Consider the following 25,287-nt stretch of genomic DNA (forward strand, 5'->3'; position numbering starts at 1 on the left):
AGAAACTCAAGTGGTACAAAATATAGGACATCATTTTTTTTTTCCTGAAAGAGTTCGACATTTTTAAAATTACATTTTCCTTAAAACATCTTTAAAATGTCTTGACTTTTGGTAAAAGGTATAGTTTTACCAATGCTCCTTGATGGACAAGTGTTTTAACTCTTTGTGGGAAATTTTTCTGGGCAAGTTTTTGGTTAAGTCCACCTGAGCAGGTGCTGCCTGTCGTGGATAAAAGTGGTGTCAAGCTCTGGGTGCAACTGCAGTATCTTTCCCGGTATGGTTTCATGCTTATCTGTCTCAAAACTGACCAAGCTGAACTAATTATGTGCTCTAGGATTTGGATGTTCCTTCTTAATTTAGAAATAATTTCTAATTCCCAGACTCACCTATTAGCTAGTACTGTATTTCCCTGAAAATAAGACCTAGCCAGACAATCAGCTCTAATATGTCTTTTGGAGCAAAAATTAATATAAGACCTGGTATTATATTACACTATATATTATACTATATTTTATTATATAAGACCCGGTCTTATAGTAAATTAAGACAGGGTCTTATATTAATTTTTGCTCCAAAAGATGCATTAGAGCTCATTGTCTGGCTAGGTCTTATTTTTGGGGAAACATGGTATGAAGAAACCCAACTGAAATACTAGGAAACACGACATAATGTTGGGGTCCTTTTTGGAGAAATAGATAAGATTTCTGAATACTGCATTAGTGATTAATCTGATTGACAAGATGTGATCTTATGATCAATTGCTATGGATACAACTTAAAAATTCATTGTGATTTAGCCCCAAACTTTACAAAATAATATGCAATTTCAGGAATGTCTTTCACTGGTGATGACAATAAGAGAGGGACCACATTTTGCTTATTTAAACTATTTTCTGTCTAGGGTGAGGATGTCTTCCAACATCACTAAATATTTGGACTCTCTTCCCTTTTGTCACCCACAAAAATTTGACTACTAAAGGAACATTTAACGGTTATGACTATTTTTTTGTTAATAATTGTTGGCAAGGGTTGTCTTTGATGTTAAAAAAAAAAACTAACTGCACTGGCTATCTAGACACACTTTTTACAGCTTTGAAACATTTGTACATTTAGAAGAATGAGGGAAATTTGACCAAGGAATTCTTAAACCCAAGGTGAAACTTTTCTTATTAGGGCCTAGTGTTCAATAATTGTGCTCACAGCTTCTAAGCTGGAGTAAATACACAGCCAAGAGTAGGTGGTTGAGTTACGGGATCACAGATAATACAAATAGAACTTGAGTGTGTTTTCACCAAGTTACTAAGATGGAATTATGGGTTGAGAATTGAAAAGAAAATGTGGAGTCCTTTTACCTTATTCAAAACAGTACAGATTCAGGCTCCATATCTTTATCTTATAGAGATTCCTGAGCAACTCCATTATTCTCAACTCATAATTTCAGTCATTCCACACAGTTGCACTTTCCCATTAATTACTTTTCCCCTGCCACACTCTGTCTAGATTTTAGGAACTGTGCTAGGGCCCCTCTCCCCAACTCTTCTTAATGTCCACTCCGTGTGTGTGGGGTGTGTGTGTGTGTATGTGTGTGTGTGTGTGTGTAAGTTTCTGGTCTTGGGTAGTTGTGTTACTTGAGTGACTTTTCTCCCAAACTGATGTTTCCTGTCACCATGCTTCCTTGGATGGTACCTTCTTTCCTTGAGGTGGATGAAAGGCACTGGCTTTCCCACCAAACTCATGCTAGAGACAAATAGACAATGCCCGCTCCTTCTTAAGACTGGAGGTTGGCAAGATGGAGTGACCATCTGCTGTGTCCTTCTTTCTTCCTCCCCACTCCTTTTCCCCTTGTCGGGATCACAGAGCAAAAATTCTTGATAAATTTCCACAATTCCAGACCTTGGGACAGATCTCTGTGGTTTTGGGTCTTTGCTATTTTTACTTTGTCTTGGAAAATTCCCTCAGATGCAGTTTCCCACTATAAAACTGGTAGTTAGCAATTTGTAAATTCCAAGAAACATTCACTTCCCCAGGTTTTTCTTAAAAGTGTACTGTTTGGTTTCATCTCTACTCAGACTACCCTCCAAATCCTTACCATCCCACCAACTTCCCACGCCGTCCACTGTGCCCACCTTAATGTCAGGCTCACCACCACAGTCTCTTTGCCTCATGTTTTCCCGTAGACTAGGCTTTGGACTCCTAGGATGAATTAGAGTGTGTAGGAAATACAGAAGAGGAATTGCCCCAATTTCCAATTCTGGGTTTTCTGACTTAAGAGTAGGTAGCTTGATTCTAAAATCTAATTGCTGGTTTCCATGAACCAATTTTTCTATTTTCTTCAGGAGTCTTAAAAGGCTCAGTTAAATGATTTCCGGAAAACATGTAGCGGACTCATAAAGCCTCTTGAGACCTAAATTCCTTCCCACTCAGAAATCTTAAACCACTTATTTTGTATGTAGAGGTTGTTCAACTGAAGGAACAAATGTCTATTAAACTGAAAAAGTGTGCTGTTTGTCTAGTCTCAGACATGCTCATAGGGATCATATAGGAAGAGAAGATGGTATTTGTTACGATTTTCTGCAGATAGCTGCTGCAAAACGCTGTAGAACCACAGGGCTGGGCGTGCTAAGACATTTTGAATGTGTGTCAAATGTGTGAGGTCTGTTGTAAACGGTAGTGTGCGTGCGTGTGTGTGTTATGTGCATGCATGTATGCGTTTATGTGTACATGTGTTATAGGTGTGTTGAGTGTACATGCATTGTGTGTGCACACACGTGTGTGTACGTGTGTGACGCAGAGCTGATGCATCATTACTTGTTTTGACCAGTCATCCATGGTCCTGGAAGACATCATGGGACCTGCCTTGGTGACTAGACAGGGCAAAGGCGATTTTGGCAGGATATTCATTTAAAGAATAAAGATCTGAAAGTCTGAGGCAAACGTGTTGAAGGTTCACCCTGGAAATTAAGTACATTGTTTTGCCAGAGAGAATCGTATGGGTTTTCCCAAGGAGGAGCCTGGAATGGGTAATGGAAATGGGCCAAGCCTTTGCCATTTCGTAGGAATTAAGCAAAGTACTTCATAGATCTCAGTGAACAAAGTCTTCAAACTTCCCATCAGATGCTACAAAGTGGGACTAACTTTGCTCATCTCAGTAGAAGGCTTCCCTTGTCAGGTCTGGGCAGAGGGGGATGTAAATGGCAGTGTTGAGCAGCCAGTGCCTCCTTATGCTTCATGGAAAGCCAAGCAGTGGTTCCCCCAGCCTTACCTTTAGGAAAACCCAGGTGCATTCCATGGCACCTAAAGTTATACCAGAAAAAGCATAACCAACATGTACAAACAGAGTCATTTATTCTCCAACTTCCCCCATCAATGTACACTGTATCGAGCTTATGGCTAGGAGTCAAGGTAACTGGGCTTCTATGTGCATATCTGTGTCCAAGACACACCTGTCCTTAAATGTCACCATATGTCCATGGCCAGGATTTCCTATTTGCCCACCACAAATATTATCAAGATGAATGAGACACCTTCTCTCTCTGTGTGTTGGAGACTCAGCTGCTGTGTGCGCGCGCATGCCTAGTATAGACATCTCAGAATAGGGCTTACCTGGGAGCAGCCCTTCCAAGGACGTGGTATGCTGCTGCCACACAGCATATGCCTGTCTCACTTGGAAACAGGCTGCTCTGCTTCTGGTTCTTTAACAGGGTCCACTTCCTTATGTTGGCTTTGCTGAATGAGACACCCCCCACGCGGTTACTGTAATTTTGAAGCTATGTACACTTTGTTGCAACAATGAGAATGTGGTAGCAACCTGGTATTCTTTCTGCTATCAAGAGCACAGTACAGAGGGGTCCTTTCCGCAGTCCTGTCCTGGAGACTGTGTTTAGCTTGCGCTGGAACATAAAGTGGACAATGAAAATATTTTTGCCGAATAAATAAATGAATAAGGAATAAAGGAATGGAAATAGGCACTTGGCTGGGCATGAAGTTTGGGCTCCTTAGAGAAAAGATGGTGGAGAAATTGTTGATTGCCCATTAGCCAAAATGAGGACACCAGGATCACATTCCCAATGAGGTCTTTATTATGTTAGGACAGTGGTTCTTCACCCTTTTTAGGTCACAGACCTCTTTTGGAATCTGATGACAACTATGAACTCTCTCTTTAGGAAAATGCACATATTGAACATATATACACGTTTTTGCATATAGTTTAATTTTAGGGAGTTCAGAGTCCTGCCCGTCCACCGACTTATTCATGGCCCCCAGATTAAGACCCTATTATTTAGATATATAGAATTTGGCAGTAAAGTGGCAGAATGGAGAAAGGACTGAGGCTAGGAACTAGGAGACTTCAATTATTGTTCTGTTTCTACTTCTAACTACCTCTGTGCATGTAATTCCCTTCTCCGGTTTTCAGTTTTCTAACGTGAAAAACGGGGGAGGGAGGTAAGCTTAATTCTATCCAAAGATTCATCTGGTGTCAGCATTCTGGAAGGAGAAGAGGCTGGCACATTTCACCAGCACAGCATTCCTTCCACCGAGGTTCCTCTGTGGGTTGCCTGCTTGGTACTCATTTTTCTTCATACTTGGAAAAGAAGCCTTCTTTCCCCAGTAGGTAGGCTCTTCCGACTCTTGGGGTGCTAATGTTACTCTAACTTGAAAATCTGCACAGAGGCCATAGCTCTCTAGGGTCACCTCACTCCCTCTTCCTTGCATGGCGCCCTCATAGATGTCAAAGAGGAAGACTTCAAACAGATTACCTGGGCAGAAGGGGGGCAGGTGAGAGGCAGGCTGGGGAGGACATCCTGATGCTACCTATTCAGATGAATGGATTTTAGTTCATTCACTTTCCTCCTTGCTTTCTCCTGGACTGGCATGACACAGAAATAAAGAGTTTTAACCACCATGGGGAGGAACTCTGCAATGTGCTGGCTGAAGCCATTCCCAATTATTTGCCAGAGATTCCAGTAGTAGTAATTCAATTCTTTCCATTCTGTTGCAGCTTTCCTGTGCTTTTCAAAAATAAGAACTTTGTTTTCAAATACCTGGTGCTTTTTATGTAGCACAAACTTAAAAGCAAAGTATCCAAAAGGAATGTTCAAATGTCTTCAGACAAGCCAGGCATAGTAATTAAATAGTAAGTGCCCTTCCCTCCTCTCCCGTCTCCCATCCCCAAGGGCCTGTATCCCATTCTTTCAAGGATTACAATCCAACACCAACAGGGCTCATGCCCCCTTTATAATTGCCCTACTAAGTGATGATCTAGCCAAATTTTGAATCTCCTAAAATGGCCAGGACAATATGGCATCTTTATATAGCCCTAATCTTTGGCCCAAATCTGCAATAATCGACTTCTCTATAGGTTACACCCTGAACCCTACTGTGAGATAGACAAATTACAAATAATAATGTCTTGAGTTCCTTTTCTACGCCAGGCCTTGCTATGAGTGCTTTCGAAACACCATCTCACGTAAACCTTACAATAAATCTGCAGTGTCACTCAAGTGTAGGCTCTCCAAGGGCACATACTTTTTATCTGGTTTGTTCACTGCTGTCCCCAGTCTCTAGAACAGTATCCGGGTGATATTAGGCACTCAGTAAGTATTTGCTGAATTTAAAGATGGTTACTATTATCCCCATTTTACAGATGAGAAAACAGATTCACAGAGGTCAAACACTACGACAAGCTGCAGGGCTACTTTAATAAGATCCAAAGGAATAAAGCCATTATGAGGAGGATTCCATTTGTGTCCAAAAGGCTCTGCCTCGTGCCACACCCCCAAGGCGGCTGCCCAGCCAACCTGTTCTTGAGATAGGCACAACCAAGCTCCACTGCTGGGGCTGGAGCAAAGTGGTGTTATGATCGCAGAATACCACTCAGAACAATTGGGTGGTGGTTAGTTAAAATACGAGAGTTATCAAGGGCCTTGTTTAGAGCAGTATATTGCATAAATAACTGTAGCCATGGAGGATGGCATTGGGTTCTCTCACTTTTGACTGAAAATTGAAGGGGTAACAATGGTAGGAAAGGCGGGAGCAAAGGAAGCAAACCCCACAAACCAAACGATAGCAAAACAAAAGCCAAAACACCAACCCAAACCAGAAGTTATGAGTTGGAACAATGGAGAGGGAGTTTCATGAGAGTTTGTCTTATTTATTTAATTTTTTTGTGGAACAAATGTACTTACTCCTTTTAGCTTGAGGAGCCCTTATGCTGCTTATTAGACCATTACTGTAGGACTAAACAATAATTCCCCATTTCAAGTATCATTTTCTTTCTTGTGAATTTATATCTTCTGCTGAATTCCCCTCTATGAGAGAAAATCACCCTTACCCTGACTTTTATTTTTTTCCTTATGAATGGTCAAGAAAGCCCAAGTATCACAGTTTTTTTTTTTTTTTTAAGTTGACCAGGAGAAATGTTTTTGATGAATGGCAGGTTTTCTTTGGTAAACAAAGAAGAAACACCAACTCAAGACCAACCAAATAAGTTTCTTTGGTAAAGTGAACATTAATGTCTTGGTTGGAATTAATTGAAAAATAAAACTTTTGCAAGTGTTTGCTAGGATCGTTCCTTCCCTCTGTGTAGCAATTGAAAAAGTAAAACTTTATGAAGTAAAGACAAATTTTATAGGGATGTGATTCTGAGTTACTTCAAAAGTCTTCTCCATGGTGGGGCTCAACGGGCTAAACCAGCGCTGTCAGAGCAATAATCAGTAATCAGTATTAACAAATAATAATGATCTAATAATAAATGATAAGTAAGAAATCTTGGCATGCAGAGTCCCCCAGTAAAAAAAAAAATTCATTCCACAGTCAGAATTCCATAAGCCTTGATTTCAAGTGTTGAAAAGAGAAGTTGACAAGGTTGAAAATGCCCTTCATTGAAAATACAATATCCCAAGGAATACAGAGACTCAGTCAAGTTGGAAAACTACTATCTCTCATAAAACAAAGTTCCACAGTAAGTCATTCTGGTTGACCAAATCGAATGATTAAATTCTCAACAAAATCCATTTAATTGGTGTGCACGTTGTATCAGTTTTGTGGAGTCACTTAAACCCGAGGTGCCCCACAGGACCGACACTAAATCAATGGCTGATGTAGAACACACTGTTCAGAAAATGATTTAGCAACATATGATTTAAGAATAAAACCAATCCTCTCTTCAGCTGTGTTTTATAAATAGTAGCCTAGTTGCAGGCCCCTTGGAGAGAGAATTGATCGCAGATCTATTATGTGAATTTGCCCTTTTTCGAGGACTGTACTTGTCCTCAGATTAAAGCTCATTATCTTCTAGTTGAGTGCATAACGCATTGGTATGATCACTTAGTGTGTCTGCAGGAGAGTTTGAACAAGTGTATAACGCACAAGCTATGATCCCCTGCACATGTATTTAGAACTGTGTGAACAACAGTACATGAAATAGAAAGCACAGGTTTGCACTTGGTGTGGTTACATCTGAATCATTTGGGCATTTTTGCTGTTTGGAAAGACAATGGCAAACCTAAATCCCAAACAGTTACTCAGACATTAAAAAACAAAGTCTGCCTGGTGGCCAATAAAGTCCTATGTTCCTTCCTTGGAAATGTACTTTGAAGGGAGTAATAGCCCTCTTATGAGAAAGTCTAAAATTGGCCTGCCCTGTCTTAGGCATGCTAAAATGATGGAAACCTTCTAGTGGTGTGACCCTGTGTGAGTTGCTGTATTCTCCTAGGTCTCGGTGTCCTCCTCTGTGGAGGATGGGGAAGTGCACAGTACATCCGCTAAGGTCCAGAAAGGTAAGGTGCTTTTGGGAAATGCTTACCACTAGATGTCTAAATAAGCTACATCTCTAAAAGGGAAAAGTGCTGCAGACATTTGCTTCAAATGTGACCAGCTGTTAGCTTCATTTTTATAGACTTAAAGAAATGCAGGGGTCTGGGACACCATACATAGCCTCTTCAGATCAAACCATTTCTGTTTCGATTCTGCAAGTCAACAGTATAAACATCAAGGCTCACTGACGTGCAGAAGGGCCGTGCAGTGAAGTAGAGGGGCACCAACAAAGGTGTGTGTGTGTGGGAGGGGGCAGGGCGGTGCAGGAAGATGAGAGTGCAGCCAGCTTAGCAGGAAAGTGTGACTGTCATCACTGATTTGTATTGGTGATTACATCTTCCAGCCATTCCATCTATCACCCTTTCAGCCCTTTATCCCCCTGCCTGCACTTTTACAAAATTTCTCCGTTTCAGGACTTGAGCCCACCAAAGAACTTTCTTTTCTCCTCTGTGTCTCTGAGCAGGCATGTTTCATAGCGAAGGCAGATTGGCACTACAAATTGGAAGCTACGGCAAATAACCATTTCAGTGTTCATTTCTCCTTCCTCAGCTAGGCATGGGCAGATTTTCTTTCTGGGCATCCACGCAGAAAATGCATTTAGGGCCAAACCACAAACCGCTGTACCAGCTGGCTATTTTTTTGTTAAAATGGAAACACTGTCTCCGGTTTCAAGTAGACACCTGCTTTTCCTCCATGGTGCCAGGTATTTGGGTTTAGCTCTGTGGATTTCGGTACTCAGAGCCTCCTGCCAAGAGCTGTAACTAATAAAGCAGATCCATTTGGTGACAAGCAGTAAGATACTCCAAAATAGCATTGCCCAACTCTGCAAATCTGGAGCTGTCATTGGTTTAAAGGTATATTAACCAAACTGTACAAATGTGAAAAGTGTATTAATGGGGGGATATGATAAACTTATTCCAGACAGCAAAAACTGCCTCACCTGGGTGAAGGAAGGGGTGACTCAGTTTTAGTCCAGGGTTGATGGCCACTCCATGTGTCTGTGTCTGACATTCTGGCTTGCTTTTGCTGGCCAGAACTTTCACAAGCATCTCCTTGGGGTATTGGGGAGCTAGATGAGATGGCTGAAACCTCAAACCATAGACCCTGCCTGAAGCTACTGCTTTGCAGAAGTTCTGGAAGCCTTCCTGTTTGAACAATGCTTAAAGCTATTTCTGACTTGGCAGCTGACCTTTCAATCAGTAGGTTTTTGTCACAATACCAGCAACATCTGCAGTGTGGATACAATAGGATTCTGCTCGCTCATAAGCTTCTCCTATGTGATCTTAGTTTAAGAGACTCTACGTCTCGTGTGTGTGTGTGTGTGTGTGTGTGTGTGTGAATTCTTTCTGATAACCTTTTGTTTTAAAGATTGAAAATATGCAATGCCCATTCCCCCCTTATCCTTTACTCTTTGTTTTGGCAATGCCTGTTTCTTATCCTTAAAAGAGAAAGAAAATCTTTAAATTTCTTTCATGAACATAATCTCTTTGCTTTTGATAAGACCTAGGGTGAAAATATAACGCGCAGACATGATCAATCACACTGTTGTGATTTGGTCCACCACCCGGGTACTGTCAATGTCCACCATTTCTACGCACTCAATTTCCTCCCGGTTTTCGGGATTTTTCTTCTCTTTCCTTTTTTTCTTAGAGGGTGGCAGGAAAGTCAGTATCACAGGTAAAATGGCAAAGCAGTGAAAGAAGGTGACAAATGCTATTAAAAACAAGCACCTGAACAGTGTACAGGTCAGATTTGAAGGCACAGCTGCGAGAGGAATCAGACCAACAGTATAGCAGAGGTAACTCTGTAAAATAGCTACCCCGTGCACTTCCAGGGCATTTTTTACCCATTTAGTTCTGGTGAAGTCCTTGCCCAGAACAAATGTGGATAACAGTGGAGCACAATTGTCAATGGTGTAGTTAATGCCATAAATTAAGCATAGCACAGAAATGCAGTCCAGTTCTACTTTCCATAATGTCATGAAACCGATAACTCCAAACTCCACGGACACAACCGTTAGAGTGAGCCAGACATTAATCAGAGAATCTGCCACCAGGAATGCCGAGAAGAAGAGCAGGAACAAAGCACTGATGCAGGAGTTGTGCAGGGGGGCTCCCAGAGAGGAGGCATATCGATCCATGTACACGAAGGATGGGTTGAAGACAATGAACTTCACCTTGGAGGTGACAGAAAGTCTCCTCAGGGTCTCTAGGAGACCATAGAGTTCTTCTCTGTTCGTTTCCATGGTCTTGGCCACCAGAAACATTCTGGAGGCCACTACATCGACCTCATCATTGTACTTTTTAGAGAAGATGATGTCCTCTTGAAAATGCGAAAATTGGGGGGCTTTCAGGAAGGAATTCCTCAACATGTCTGTGAAATTTTTCTTAGGCAAGCCAGTGGACACATTGAGTTTCCGAAGGTAATTTAAATAGCTCTCGAACCAGGATATCCGCACAAACCCCTTGGTGTATTCTAGCACGTCTTCTTGGACACTAGTGTTCCAGTATTCTATGGACTCATATATATAAAACCCAATCACCGGACTATAGTTGCTAAAGTACTTTTGCTGGGCAGTAGTGTACTCAATAGTTTGTGTCGCTGTCGCTACGATGTTACTAAGGTCTGACCCTTCACTGACCTGCAGATAGCCCATTAAGGCAAAGGAAATATAAATAAGGTAAAAGAGAACTACAAAAGGCTTGACATAGGTGTTGGTTATCCAGTCACAGTAATAGCGTTTGAGGAAACATACCAATAGGTGACTCTCGTAAGTGTTTGCTTCCTCCCCGTCGGTTGTGTCCTCGCTGAATCTGGCTGTCAGGAGAAACCTGTACCATGCCGGCTTCTCCTGCAATGCCTCGGGCTTTGGGACTTTTCTACAGAAGATACTATGCTGGTAATTGTTTTCTATGTAGCCAGTGAATACCAGGCTGGAACCATAAAACGAGAGTACATAGAGGTAGTTGAAGAAGATTGCAATACAGGAATTGCAGCAGAAAATCCTGGCTGCCTCAATGTTCGTGAAAGGGCTGGCACCTATGCCAAAGGTGACCAGGTACATGGCAGTGGTGAGAGAAAAGGAGAGCATGGAGTCTGCATAGACTGCTGCAGTTCTCTCTTTAACATGTTGGTCTTCTCTAGTTTTCCTCCAGGAGGATAACATTTCAAAAGTCCCATATAATCCATGACCTGAGGGGGCAGAAAAAGACCAAATCAAAAGTTTAAAAGACTAATCTCTTTAAAGAGAGGAATTACCTTGGTCATGGGAAACTTACTGGATCAAGGGAAATATAACCAGCCCTAGTGGTGACAGGTGACAGTTAAATGCCAACGATTTCTCCTGTAGAGAGAGAAGCCTGTGTTTTGGTGGATTATACATGTTAATGGATAGCGAAAGGGCAGCTAGAGGAGCTAAGATCTTCATGGTCCTTTCTGGCTTAAGAAAGCTGGGTGGACTTTTGCCTATAGAAAGCCGAGTAGACTTGTGCCTATGTCTCTTGGGGTTTATATACATCAATAGCTTAGGGTTGTTGGTACAGTTTGCAGAGTATCTGTTTCCCTTGGTTGGTGGAACAGTTCAGAGAACATGTCTGGCCACTCATCATTTGCACGAATGTGGCTGCAGGTCAGCACAGAGAAAGGCAGTGGACAGAGGGTTCTGAGTTACATCTCATCACCTCATTTAAGTCTGGTCAAGTGGAGGGCTTTAGGGAGAAAGAGGCACTGTATTTAATTTGAGCCTTGACAGGAACCTAAATCACAGCCTCTTTGCTTTTCTTCCTTAAGTATCAGTGCAGGAAGCAGTAAATCTGAGAAATAGACAGAAGCAAAATAAGTAGGAACAAGTTTGAGTAAACAGAAAAGTTCAACGCAGTAACAAGATTCAGATAAACTCTCCCTGCAATTGATAAAAATTCAAATTCAGGTTGAAGGTTTAGGGCTTGTATTTTGTCTTCAGGGATCTTTGACCAATTTTGGTTGTTCATAGATGTAGCAAGCAGGCGGCGATTCTGCTGGCTTCCCTGCACTGTTTGGCAATGGCCTCTGAAGGCGAGAGCCAGATCAGTCACCTCTTTCCTTAACTACTTAGTGCCTTTGCCTCCTGGGTTAGTATTCCAGTAACACTGGAATCGCAGAGGTACAGGACATTTTTTGACTCCATTCTCCTGCCTGAGACCAGATCTAGCATGACTTCTCTCCCCTCTCCTGGTTGGAGCCAGACACTTCCCTGATGGGCCTCCCTCCCTGGGTTTCCAGGCCACTGCAACATTGAAAAGCCCACCAAAGTGACCAACTGTGGCTTTCAATAACCCCTGAGTTGGCCCTGGGATCAGCAGATCTCATTTTCTGCTTCTATGCCTTGGCATAGGCAGTCCCATTACTGAGGGTAATAAAATCTTTACCCTGTGGTACAATAGTCTTGTTTTTAAAAAGGAATTTAAAAATCTCCAGCCAAGCATAATGCTGAGTGAAGTGAGTCACTGTTATCTTGTGTATACAATAACTGAGCCCTCATCTTCCCTCGTGTCCAGGCTGGTATTTATATCCTTATTGTGAAATCTTGGCCTCCCACCTGAATGCCCATTTGATAGTTATTATATAGGCCTGTTTACTTCGAGGGATTTGGCATTTATCTTAATTTACTAGGCATCATTTTATAGCCACTTTCAGAGGTCAGGTCAAGACTGTCAATTTGATAACTAGCACTGTGGCCTCTATTAAATTGGAGGTACCTAAACTCCTCAGATATGAAGTAAAAAGTACACTCGCTGACTGGCATCCTATTGTTAATTATGTTTTAGATAGCTAATGTCTAGTCTCAGGAGGGGGAACTATTAAATCTGTTTCCGCTGTGTTTTCACGAAGGACCAACCGACCTTTGGTTAAAAGTAACCGATCCCTTGACAATGAGGGTAAAAGGAGGATTAATATCTCTGAAGCGCCTGCACCCTGGGGAAACAATATTGACCATTTATTTCATCTGGAATCATGTAGAATAAGTTCTGATGGGCAAAACACAATTTAGAGTTTCACTGAAAATGGCAAATGGATTTTTTTTTTAACAGTATTTACTTGTTAGAAACAACAGTTTTAAAACAGGGCTTTAGTACTGAATCATTAAATATGGTAAGAAAATAAGGATGCATCTGACAGGATTAGAATTAGTCATACAGTAGAATTTAAAATAAATCTGTTTTGCAGTCCTGTTTTTACATCGGTATAATGTTTTACATGATCTGACCCTGACTCTAGTTGGAAAACAGTAAGAATCCATTTCTTATCTTGCTGTTGAATAACCTTAGAAGCTAATTGAGAAAAGGAATTTGAATTAACAGAGCTATTAGGTGAAAAGAGTGAGGCTTGAGGATCCAGAATGAAAAAATAATCAAACTCAAGGAAAGGTGGAAGTAGGCTGTTTACTTATCTCTTGAGTTCTGTTGCTGCGTTTTAAATGCCATGTCCTATAGTTTGATTATTTTTATTGAGTCCTGGCTCTTTTCACATATGCGCTTGGTTTTGGGGGTAGTTCCAGAGAGAATTCTGATTTTATTTTTAGGGGCTGTTGGAAACGGTGCCTTTCCTTCATTCGCCTCATTACAGGGATGTGTGTACAGACACTCAGAGGCCAGAAGAGGAGGAGGCCCCGAGGGAGAATCTGTTCTACTGTTCAGTTAGCATTTGTTGCTAGCCATCATTGACCTTGCCTTCAAAGCCCCTCCCCTCAATCCTGATAGGCCAGGATTGTGGTTTGTCAAGCGACCCCTCAATAACAGATGCCTACCCTATACCCCAAATTGGAGTTGTGTAGCGTTTTCAAAGAGCTCTTTGGATTTCAGGGACAACTGCCTACACCATAACGGGGCCTCCTTCCTGAAGCTCAGGTTATCAAGGGAGGGATGGATGCCAAGTGGGTGCCTCCCAGGGATTAATAGCCTGGAGTGCCTAGCGGACACTAGACCTGATTCACAGCAGGGTATGTATGTTGAAGAGGTCGGTCTGTTACCATAAAGGAAAGCTAAACAGCAGGGCCCCCGTTTCCTGGTCTGGGCTTGAGGCACATGAGGAATGCCCTCCACCTTGGGATGCCTTCCCTGTCCACAATGATAGGTGAATTCCCTTTGGATTTGGCCTTCAAGGGTATCGTTTTAAATGCAAATGCCTCTGGGACATGTCTTCTGAAGCAGCTTCCCTTAGGTCTCGGGCATGGCACAGACAGTAGAGATGAGGAGGCGGTGAGGAAGGAATCCTAGATAGGTGGATTTCCCAGGGCCAGGCTCTTTCACAATTTTCCCTCCAGCCAGCCCGGGCCTTGTTTTTTACAGCCACTTCAGAAAATGGGCCAGTGGAAATCAAGGAAGGGCAGGGAAGAAACATTTAGGTAGGTTCTGTTCCTCTCCGCTTTCCTCTCTCGGCAGTTGCTTTCCTTCCTCAGCATCACCATCATCCATCGCTCCTTTAACTTTGGGGCTGAGACCCAGCAAGCAGGACTCAGAGGCAAATCTTATAGATGTAGGCAGATACTGCAGGTGGACTGAAGGTACATTTCAGAGGATTGGCTAATGTTTCCCCCATGTTTAAAAGGTGCTTAAAAGCAAAAGTATTGCTGTTTGTTTTGCATTCTTAGTTATTAAGCATTCTCTATGAAGTCAGAGCTCTGTAAGCTTCCCTGTGAAATCTGACCAAAGGGCCTGTGGCATTGGCACAAAGCATCACTCTGGCAAGGGACCATTTTCCATCTCCATTGTTCTAAGCCTGTTCACTAGGACACCCTGGTAGCTGCGCTCATGCGGGAAGCTACCTAAACAGGACGTTCCAAACAGATTTAGCCCTTGGTGATCAGAGACCCTGTGGTGGCAATGGAAGCCAGGGCTCATCATCAGATGGGCAGGTTCACAGCTCACGACCTGGAAGTAAAAGACCATATCATAGTGAGCATGCCAGGAACTGACCAGTAGTATCCCAGGTTGTTCCCTCGCTTACAGCCAAAGGGGACCGTTACACAACACACACTGATTCTGTCAAGTTCTGCAGAGAAAGTAGCTTTTAAAATATTCACTTGTCTGTTAAAAGCACATTCATGATGTTTGTTTCTATTTTGATTCATTGCATGCCTGTATAGTTACATGCATGTCAGTATGTGTAGGACACACACACAGGTCCGAGTTCTGATTATTCATGAGTGAATGCTTTGAGGCAATGCGGGCTTTTATCCAGGTCCTGGGATAAGGACAGTAGAGCTCTTCACCAATGTTCAGACACAGTTTGTACCAGGAGTGCAATTTCAATTTTATTAGCAGTAGACTTTGGGACCGTCATCCAGTAAAATCAAATACAAAAGGATTTAGGCTAATAATTTTTCTTCTTTTCCAAAGACTTTTATATCTTTATGTGCAGTTAACTTTCAGACTTTGGAGCCAATGAAGAGAAAACGCAGCACAGATGATAAATAACACTCATGGTGGAAAAGTTTCAACTGGTTAGTCCTCCAGTCATTTAGGGTGAGTCTCAGGAACACTCACAGATTAATTCTCACTCTTAACCAGGCCCTTTTCTGGGGCCTGACCAAAGCCTTCAGGGTTGTTTATAATACACTAACGTAGGAATCTGCTAACAAATAGTTGAGAATTAACCTAACTTTACCCGGTAGATATACTTCTGGAAAGTTGTTCATAAAGTGAATCATATTTGAAATGTATTTAATGGTTTTACTATCAGAGGCAGTCTGGGTGATTTGTTGATTTTTTGGTCAATGAACAATCACAGGGAAATTGATCTACTTTGTACATCTGGATTTTGTAAGACAGATTTTTCTTCAGTCCCAGATTCTCCCGCCTTCCTCAGCACTCGCAGCCACAGCTCAGAGGCTCATGTGTGTGGGCATACCTCACATTTTAATCCTTTCTACTAGCAAGATTTCCTCATCCTGAGTTCCTAAAAGGAAGGAATAGGGAGGGTTTGGTGGTGGATGATTTTCAGTTTCAATGAGAAAAAATGTAATATTGACAGACCGTGAAGCTTGGGCAGTGCCAAATGTCATATGTGGGAGTAAAATGACTACATTCTTCTAGAAAATTCATAGAGTATAATGAATGCATGAGCAAAACCTGCTTAAAACATATTTTATTCTTAGACGAGCTTTACTAAGTAGCTCTTGTTTATAAAATGCTTTTCTTTGACATCCACATAAATTTATGACTTTTTTGAGAAGAAATTTAAAGTGTATGTATGTCTGTGTTAAGAACATCTATTTTCAGGGAGAAGTTCATTAATTGGGTTACATTTACACTTTGCCAGTTATAAATATTTACTTTCTGTGCTGAATTGTTTGGTTTATCACAGCCTGTTTTGTCTCACAGTTACGAGTGAGAGTAAAGATGGACTCTGCTTAAGTTAAGACAGATGTTCACATCAGGGTGAATACACACATCTTATTCTTTCTACCGGAGACTTGTCACATTTTGGTCATTCTAATCGCAGCACTGGGTTTTAATCTGAGAGATGATTTTCTTTCACTAGAGGGCTACAAATAAGAGTCCAAGAAATGAATTTGCTAATTGCTCTTTCTTGTTTGAAAATAAGGCATTTAAATACTGTGCGTGTGTGTGTATGCTCTGTATAAAATCAGTATGTACAAATGTGGCCCATAATATATGCCATGGCCATTGTGTAATATCTTTTCATATAGAAGACATGTAATATATAAATATATGTACATATGGCATATCCTATTCAAACATTTTATATATTTCCATGTAAAATGTGTGAATATATACTATATAATATATACATATATAGTATTTATATTCAAACATTTAAACAATATACGCTACATAATATATTATAAACACATAAAATATATGTGTACACATGCACTTATTGCATAATGTATCATATTGCATATGATGTATGACATACCTAATGTGATATATGATATACTGGGCACCCAGATTACTTACACACATACACGTGCACACACACACACACACACACACACACACAAACCCCGACATGATGACTAGCAGGCTGATGTGAAATTTATTTCATTGGTGAGGAAAAGAAATGCCAGTGCCACTATACCAGTCAGTATAGAGAAGGGGCGAGACTCCCTCTCTTAGGTCCTGCTACATTTTGGTTCTGGGCTGGTGAAGTAGCCTAGGTGAAACACAGGGTGTCCTTGACAATGACTAGGAATCTACCAGTGTTGTGAACTCCTGTAGACCCATCTGGTCAAGACTACCCAGCCCTAGCAGTGCCTTTCTGAGATGCTTGACCAAAGGCCACACCAAGCCAGGTGTTTCTCCTCAGTGTTTAATTTTACCAGCTCAGTGTCCTGATGTTGCCTCCTACCGCCTGACCTTTGTGGAATATGCCACTCTCCCGTTGCCTAAACTGGGTGGCTAGGCCACCCAGTGTATACCCTGGAGGCCTGGGGCAAAGAGGAGGCATCCTCGCGTTCCTCTCCTTAACTGAGCTCTGCCTTCCTGGACCTGCACCTCTAGTCCTGGTCTTCCTTTATGGTGAAGAACAGAACAACCAAACATGTTTCGTTTCATCTCCCCAAACCTATTTCTCCCCACCCACCCCCTTACTGTATGTAATATGATTGGCAGAGCATAAGAATAAAAGGCTGAGAACTATTCACAAAACTAGATTACACACACTCCTTGGAAATTAGTCCCCTTACAAATAAGATTTTCAGGAAAACAACTTTGAAAATATTGTATGGAATTATCCCTTATTTTAAATCAGATGTAAACCAAAATGGGAACAACAAAACACCTATGGACCAGTTTTTTCCCCTAGAACCTACTGAACCTGTTAGTGATTTATATCTAAGAAGAGTATTTCCACAACACTCTAATACTCATATACTTCTACTGTTATCATGCAGATTATCGTGTTGTTGCAAACAATGGACTTCTACAAGAATGTATTAGGTTGAACCATAAGAAATGACCGCTTTTGTAGTTCAAAAATAGTCTGATATTGGTACCAATTTTGTAGGTCAAAAAGGGTTGAATACTGGCAATTTCATATGGTTTGAACTTTATTATTATCTGGCTGGCCCCCCCTTCCTGCCCCATGTTTCTCATGACTTTGGAAATATACCAGAATACTTTCAGGTTTATTTAAGTTTAGAGCAAAAATAACTGTGTTCCAATTTTTCAGTTAGAATACATTCCTTGTGCAAGAACTTTTAGCCCTTTATAAGGCTGAGCTCCATATTACTAGTAGCATGGTATTCCAGGTGGTATCAAACGAGAACAAATTCTTGGAGAACTGAATCTGATCTTCTGGTTTCTGCTAAATACAGATAATCTTAGAATATATATCTGAAAGAAGCCAAACATCCCTGCTATGATTTTCCTCTTAGCACTTAATCACATCCTTTCTTCCTTTCCCATCTTTGAATATGAGAGACCTGTCTGGATAATTCAGAAGGAAGACAGCATGCTGGATCTGGCATTTGACCTTCTGAAAAATCCCAAACATTTGAAAGGGCTTGAAGAATATTTTTTTCTAAAGAATATTTTTTTTTTGTCTCATCTGAGCTCCATGACTCCTGTATCTTGATAAGTGCAAAGCAACCCTTGTAAATTAGATTACCATATATAAACTAATATCTTAACTATCTTTCACCACAACGTCAATTCTCCCCTTTTAACTGGTCAGAATATACATGAAGCAACAAACCTTCCAGATGAAGAAGGAAGAAAACCTTCCTTCTGTTCCCTTCTATATTCTCCAAAATTCCATTCCTTTCCTGATCTGTGTCTGATCAGCAGAGCTGTGGAAATATTAAGCCTGTAAGGAAAGTTTGCATGTACAAAACCTATGCTAATTTATTAAATCATACCCAATTGTAGGACAATGTTGTAAATCCTCATCTTTTAAATAAAGGAAATTCCATAATGGATTAAAGTGATGAGGATCATATGTTTACGAATGGCAGTTCAAGAATCTTAATACCTGATATCAATATAGTTTGGAAATAAAGGCTATTACTTTATGCATAAGGGGTATGGATGAAATAAACTCCTCTCCAAATTATAGTAACTAAAAAATGCCAATGAGCATTTATAATGTAGACCTTTAAGGATTTCAGCTCTAAATAAACTTATCTGACTCATATGGACAGGGGTTTTGGCAGAAATGGGATTGTCTAATATGCATGACACTGATTAAAACCATTCTAAATCATGATGTATCTATGCTTACATCATTGCCAAAATGATTCAGCTGTGTAGGATATATTCTTATTGCCAGAGATGTCATGTATCATCTTGGCTAGAAACACAGTCACATCCCATTATGGCGAAGTCTCAGAGTTTATCCAAATTCTTTCCTATTCTGGAATTTTGTCAGGTTAATACTGCTTGACACATGTGGTCTTAAATTTTTCCATTCTAAATCCACTGCCATCTTGGCATTTGGCTGGATCTGGCCTTACGTGACCGGCATCACACTGAGAATGTTGTTTGTTGAATTTAAAGTCTATAATGTTTATCGCATTATAGACCTATTGCCAGCTCAGGAAATGTCTGTATTAGAGACTTTTTCTGAGATACGTTTCCTTCTGACTGAGGCCATACATTTAAAATGTTTTATTCGATATTGTATTTATATAACATAGAAAATCAAGAAGTTTTGATTAAATTTGCTCCATTTAAGCGAAGCCATTTTGTGTTACAGACAAATGTAAAAACTGGACAGTTTATTGACTCATAGTGCAAAACCCTTAGCACTGTATTTCTTCTTGGTCATTTGAAATATTTATTGGTATTTTAGGACTGGTCATCAAAAAAACCAGAATTAAACATTGGCCCTGAACGCAACATTTACAAACGTGCTCTTGCTTCTATTTTATTTTACGACCAAACTCTGAGAACGAAGAGTTTATCTGAGAAATACAGAAGGGCAACAACCATCCTAAATCCAGGCACTGTTGGCTTTATGAGCCTATTAAGCACCCATTACATGGTGCAAAGTATTTATTGCAAATGGGCCCTAGCTACTAACACATAGCTTCCTTTCATGTTGTGACTAAGTAATTTGAGATCTCTTTGGGCTGAAAATGTACAGAAAGGTTGCACACTGACTATCAGCAGGGAAAACTGCCATCAAATCAATGCCTGTAACATTCCTCACAAATTGCAAACAAGGGAGTATCGGGCACCTGCAGTGCGTGGTCTCTTTCATCACAAATGCCAGATTTTTCTGAATTGAACTCTGACGTCAAGTTCAGTGATAGTCTCTGCAGAGTTGTGGCACTACTATTTCTGGATTTGTTCTTTTTTTTTTTTTTTTTTAAAAGACATTCCCCTGCTAACAGCATCTTTCCATCTCTTATTTCAGTCCCTGCACCAGTACTATCTAGTATCCTCCTCTTTATGGTGACTTTTACTTACGATATTTAAAGCTTCCCTAAAAAGTACAAAAACCAGTTTTAAGGAATTTTAAATATTGTAATTTATTTTACTTAATACAATTAATTGAAAGATGTTTTGAACATTTAATTTCATTCTACTTAGTGAAATTGATTTTTTAGTGAAATGACTTTTAAGAAGTTTTTGAATATTACTGTTTTATATTCCTTAAAATTAGTATTTAAAACCTCTAAATATGGTAATGTTATTTTACTTAGTGCAATTCGTTTTCAGGGAATTTTAAATATTGTATCATACTTTGAGCTCACTGGTTACTACCTAGGGTATCATAAAACCAGGAACAACAGTCCTTTTACAAATCCTGACACCCTTTTCTTCCTCACCTTAAGAACTTTACTGTTTCCCTTCAGTTCACCACCCTTTTCTTATTCCTGTTTCTCTTCCCCCTTCTCTGTAAGAACAATCACGACAACAACAACAGAAAACACTGTATTTTTAAAATGAAAAGCTAAAAAAAAAATAAACAAAAAACTAAAACCAAGCCCTGTGACTAATCGTGAGCAAAACATCTTAATTTAAATCTTGACTCAAGCCTTTGTGGAAGCTACTAATACCCAGTCCCCCCGTCCTTCCTCTTCAAGGAACAGCCCCGTATTCCATAATTGACGCCCAGGTCTTGGGCTTATTTTAAAGAGGCAAATTATGCTGCCTTCTTCACAGACCGAATCAGGAGGAAGGGCAGCAACCTCTTTTTCTGTGGTGTTCAGCAGTGACGCGGAAAGCGACCTGGGAAATCCGCAGCTGGCTCGTCCCTCCACAGTGCCCCACTTTTTCACAAAAGCTACTAGTCTATATTCATCGCCAGCTCTGAATGCCCGCAGGCCACAGAGTACCGCAAGCAGCACTCAATTCTGTGGCCTCGCAGTCACGCCAGCCCTGCTTGTCGTTTAACCATAATGCAGCTGAGATTTCCCAAGTAAATTCTTCTCTGCTGCCACCCGCCCCCCAAACAGGGCAATAAGGCATACTCATGAACTCAACCATAGTTATTTCTCAGTCAACGAAAAGTGCCACTTCATTTGTCATGTCAGTATCTGATTCCAAATGACATTTTAATTTCGCTAAAGGAATTGATGAGACATTGCCACAGAAAGGGGGGAAAGCTAACCGTGTGAATCCTTGGCCTGTAAGAACCATCAGGCTTGCTGGGCTGCCATCTTCAATAGCAGATGGACAGAGTAACTGATAATATACGATGACCACTGTGGCTTTATTTTGAGCATGATCTCTATCAGGGAAATTCCTGCAGCCCCTGAGAGAGAATATAGTGGTGAATTCTCACATCATCATTTTAAAACATTCTCCTGAGTTCATAGAAAGGACAGGGGAAATTCCTATTTATGTCTCACTGTTGCTTTCAAAGTTCTTGTACATGTATTTTATCCTTTTGTGTGATTGTTCACATCCACTCTACCCATAGGGTGGGGAAACTGAGGGCAGCAGACATTGTCAGCACCCAACCCATGTGCCCTCCCATTCACCATTCTGGAGGTCACTTCCTACTACCAATCCCGGTAAGTGGAGGGATTGCTCCAGCTGCAGGAATGTGCTCAGTCCTGCCTGGGAAGGGCCCGGGTAGTAATGAATGAACCTGGGGAGAGCCCTCCATGAATCATACACAGGGCTCTGGGTACAAAGCCCAGCCTCCAGCTTCCTCACTGTTGAAGGAGGAACTCTCTGAGGAGAGTTCTGTGTGGTCTCCCAAAGATTCCCAGAGGGATCGAGCCCCGGGGGCCCACAGCAGTAACCCGCTTGTTAACGCCCTGAATTGTCTTCCTTCCCTGTCTCGTGGCCTCATTCCCACACTCAGGCTTCCCGGGCTCACTTCCCAAAGAAATTACTTGTCTCTAAATCCTTGTCTCGGGGTCTGCTTCAGGGATGCCCAACCTAAGACCTTGGGGCACAAAGAAGATTATCTGCTAAATACCACACAGCAACTTAATGGAGAACCAGAGCTGGAAGTGGACTTTGGGCTTCCGGCACATCCACCACAGCACTTTGTAGTGTTGGTCCTATTACTCCCGGGCAAAAGGAAGACATTCTAAAGGAAACGAAGTTGTTAAATGGCTACTCCTTGCCTTTTAGTAACTTAGTCACTCCAAACAGCAGGAGGAAACAGAATAAAGGAAGAGCAGTAATTACCTAGCATGACGAAAGGGACTCCCAGGAAGGTGGAATTGTATTTCCCACCAGTCAGATTGATGATCCCAGCCGCAGTGAGAGTGGCCAGGCTTATGGTCACCAACCCCAGCAGGCCTAGCCAGGGTTTGCTGCGGACGCAGTCCTGCATAGAGCAGCAGAGGATGGCCATGGTGACCACCAGGATCAGGCTGGTAACCAGGTAACGTTCCGCTACGCGGCTGGTCTTCTGGAAATCTTCCCTCAGGGAGGAGGACGTGTAAGGGTACATTTTGACTTTGCTGTTGGATTTCTGGAACAGTCGGACAGTGTCGCAGAAGCTGGCCTCCCATTTCTCGGCCACCATGTCATTGAGACTGTTGATGGACTGCAGGTAGTAGGTGAGCTGGACGGCCTCTGCGGATTTCACGCGGTCCTTGCTGTGCACGGTGACGCCTCCCAGCTGGTGCCCGTTGTACACCGCCCTCCCATCCTTTAAGTGAGTGATCGGGTACGTGATGGCAAAATTGGTCCGGTTGGTGGCCCGGGCATTCTTTAGCTCCTCCAGAACATGCACTATGTCATCCACGATGCAAGTCTTATCATTATTCAGGATGCATATGTGGGCAAATGTGTAATTGAAACCAGGCCTCGGAACCTGGATCCTGGTCACAGCAGCATGCAACTAGAGGAGAAAATGAAAGTCAGTGTTTATTACCAAGAATAAGACGTTAGTAAGTGCTGTTAACTCTGTGGATTCAAGTATCTGTATGTTGGGTGGGTGGGTGAACTCACTCATGCCATCTCTAAGCTAAAGAGTTCAAATGAAACGTGACAACCTTACATGAGAAATAGGTAGTAGTAAGGTCGCAAAGCACGCTGTTGACTAGTGGACCTCACTGTGTGGCCCCTGCACCGGCATCAGCACAGCCTGGGAGCCCGTCAGAAATGGAAATTCTCAAGCCTTGCCTCAGACCTGGTCAATCCGAATCCCTGGGGTGGGGCCTAGAAATCTGTGTTTTCCCAAGCCTTCCAGAAGATTCTGATTAGCTCCAGCTTGAGAAGTATTGGGCTGAAGTACCAGCATTATTTCCACAAGTTGTGTTCCTTATTTGTAACTCAACTGGTCTATAAATGTCTGAAAATTTTATATAGGTCCATTGTTCATTCTCCCTCGTGCAAATGTAATGTCAAAAGTGAACTTAGCTGCTGTTCTAAGTGCAGAGTTCCTCTGCAGGACCATCCCTTGCTGTTGCTTCATAGGACAGCTAAATGACTTCCCCATCCAATTCAGTCACTGTGCCACAAAAGACAAGAGGGTCACCATATTCTCTGAGTTCCCTTGTCTGCTTATATGGGAAGGGAGGCATAACTCCAGGAGCCTGGCAGGGATACATGGGGATCGTGCTAAAGGGGCACAGTGGGATTTATTCTCTACACCTCACTCTCAGTCAGATTTGCCACGCCCAGGTCTGTATGCCTGGGATCACAGTGCACATGGGCATACAAGCACTCAGTAAGAGCCCCTCCGACACGCCAAGCACAGTTCTAGGTCCTTCGTACAGATGAATACATTTAATCATTACCAAAACCTATGAAGTATTAGCCTCATTTTCCAGACAAGAAAACTGAGACCCAGAGAAGGCAAGTCACTTGCCCAAAGTCACATGCACGGTAAGAGGGATAGCTGGGCCATACCAGGCAGTCTGGCTCCAGAACCTGTGTTCCTGGCCCCTCACCATACATCTCTATGTTGGCGATGCCAGCAGCTGAATGAAGGTTCTTGCTAGCAACTCATTTCTGAATTTGTGTTTTCACTGCCCCACCCCTAAAAAATCACAAGTGCTCAAGTTCAGGTATGTAGGAGTATATGTAATCTATAGTCTAAGGGGAGAAAATAAGGTCTTCTCTCTGTGAATTGTGGCCAGCCTTCAAAATGAGGCCAGTGGTTAGACATGTAGTTGAGTGTTAAATGAATGAGTGCATCTGGAACGGTGCCTAGCCCTGAGTGGGCTCTCCCAAGAGCAGAAATAGCCAGTATTGTATATCTGATGAATGAAGAACATTTCACACGTAAAGGGAAGAAAGCTTAACATCCAGAGTTGCCATACTATGTCTGCGCCTTTATAACTCATAACTTTCTGAGCATCTCTATGACCCTGATCTATTTTCTCTTAAATCTGCTCTAGATGGATTGTTTGCTAAGACATTTTGCTGTGCTTGTGCCAAGGTGGGTGGGATATTTATTGCACTTTTTGAAAATGTCTGAGGGACACCAGCTGTCAAAGTCCTTCAGTTAGCACATAGCATGTTAGCACAGAGCTGTTAATCCTAATGCTCAGTGCCCCTCCCCCACATCTCCTCATGCGCACTAACCCTCAGGTTCAGGAAACAATTCACTGCATTATGTTTGGCTGAAATATTCTAAATTGTTTTCCTTTACACACACACACACACACACACACACACACACACACAAAATCTCCCAGAGATACCCAGGAGACTATTTTCACAAAACTCTAACCATATGCTAAATTTTTGTTTTGGTGCTTTGAGATTAATGATGAGAAAAATATCTTCAGTATTTTAAACTGTGAGAATGTGTTCTCATCCATACTTCTCTAAGGATGGCCCAGTGAATTTTGATTAAAAGAACTCCTAACTACAAAAACATTCCAAAATATAAAAGGTTATTTTGGAGGAGAGACGAACCAAGAGGAATTTAATGACGAGAGAGTTTGATAAGAGTTAAAAGATAGACTTTGGGGAAAGATTCAAATAGCCTAGAAAAGGAGTGGTATTGAAAGCATGCACATGTGTAATATTTAGTGCATTGTTTGTTCCCATGAACCGTCTAATAAATCTCCCTTAGAGTGATTACTAAATACGTCAAGAGAAAAAGA

At 41.7% G+C, this 25,287-nt stretch overlaps 1 protein-coding gene across 1 annotated transcript in view; it reads right to left on the minus strand.

Moving 5' to 3' along the window:
• Positions 1-6,126: 6,126 nt before the first annotated feature.
• The window catches only part of PTCHD1 (patched domain containing 1), a 54,355-nt gene continuing 35,194 nt past the window's right edge, over positions 6,127-25,287 (minus strand). Inside the window, exons 2-3 of the mRNA XM_033116627.1 lie at positions 22,409-23,069; positions 6,127-11,006 (exon numbers count right to left, since the gene is read on the minus strand). Of these exons, the coding sequence (XP_032972518.1) occupies positions 9,352-11,006; positions 22,409-23,069 (2,316 nt within the window). The 3' untranslated portion in view covers positions 6,127-9,351. The remainder of the gene's footprint in view (positions 11,007-22,408; positions 23,070-25,287) is intronic.

This window comes from Rhinolophus ferrumequinum, chromosome X (genome assembly GCF_004115265.2).
Source record: "Rhinolophus ferrumequinum isolate MPI-CBG mRhiFer1 chromosome X, mRhiFer1_v1.p, whole genome shotgun sequence".
NCBI lineage: Eukaryota > Metazoa > Chordata > Mammalia > Chiroptera > Rhinolophidae > Rhinolophus > Rhinolophus ferrumequinum.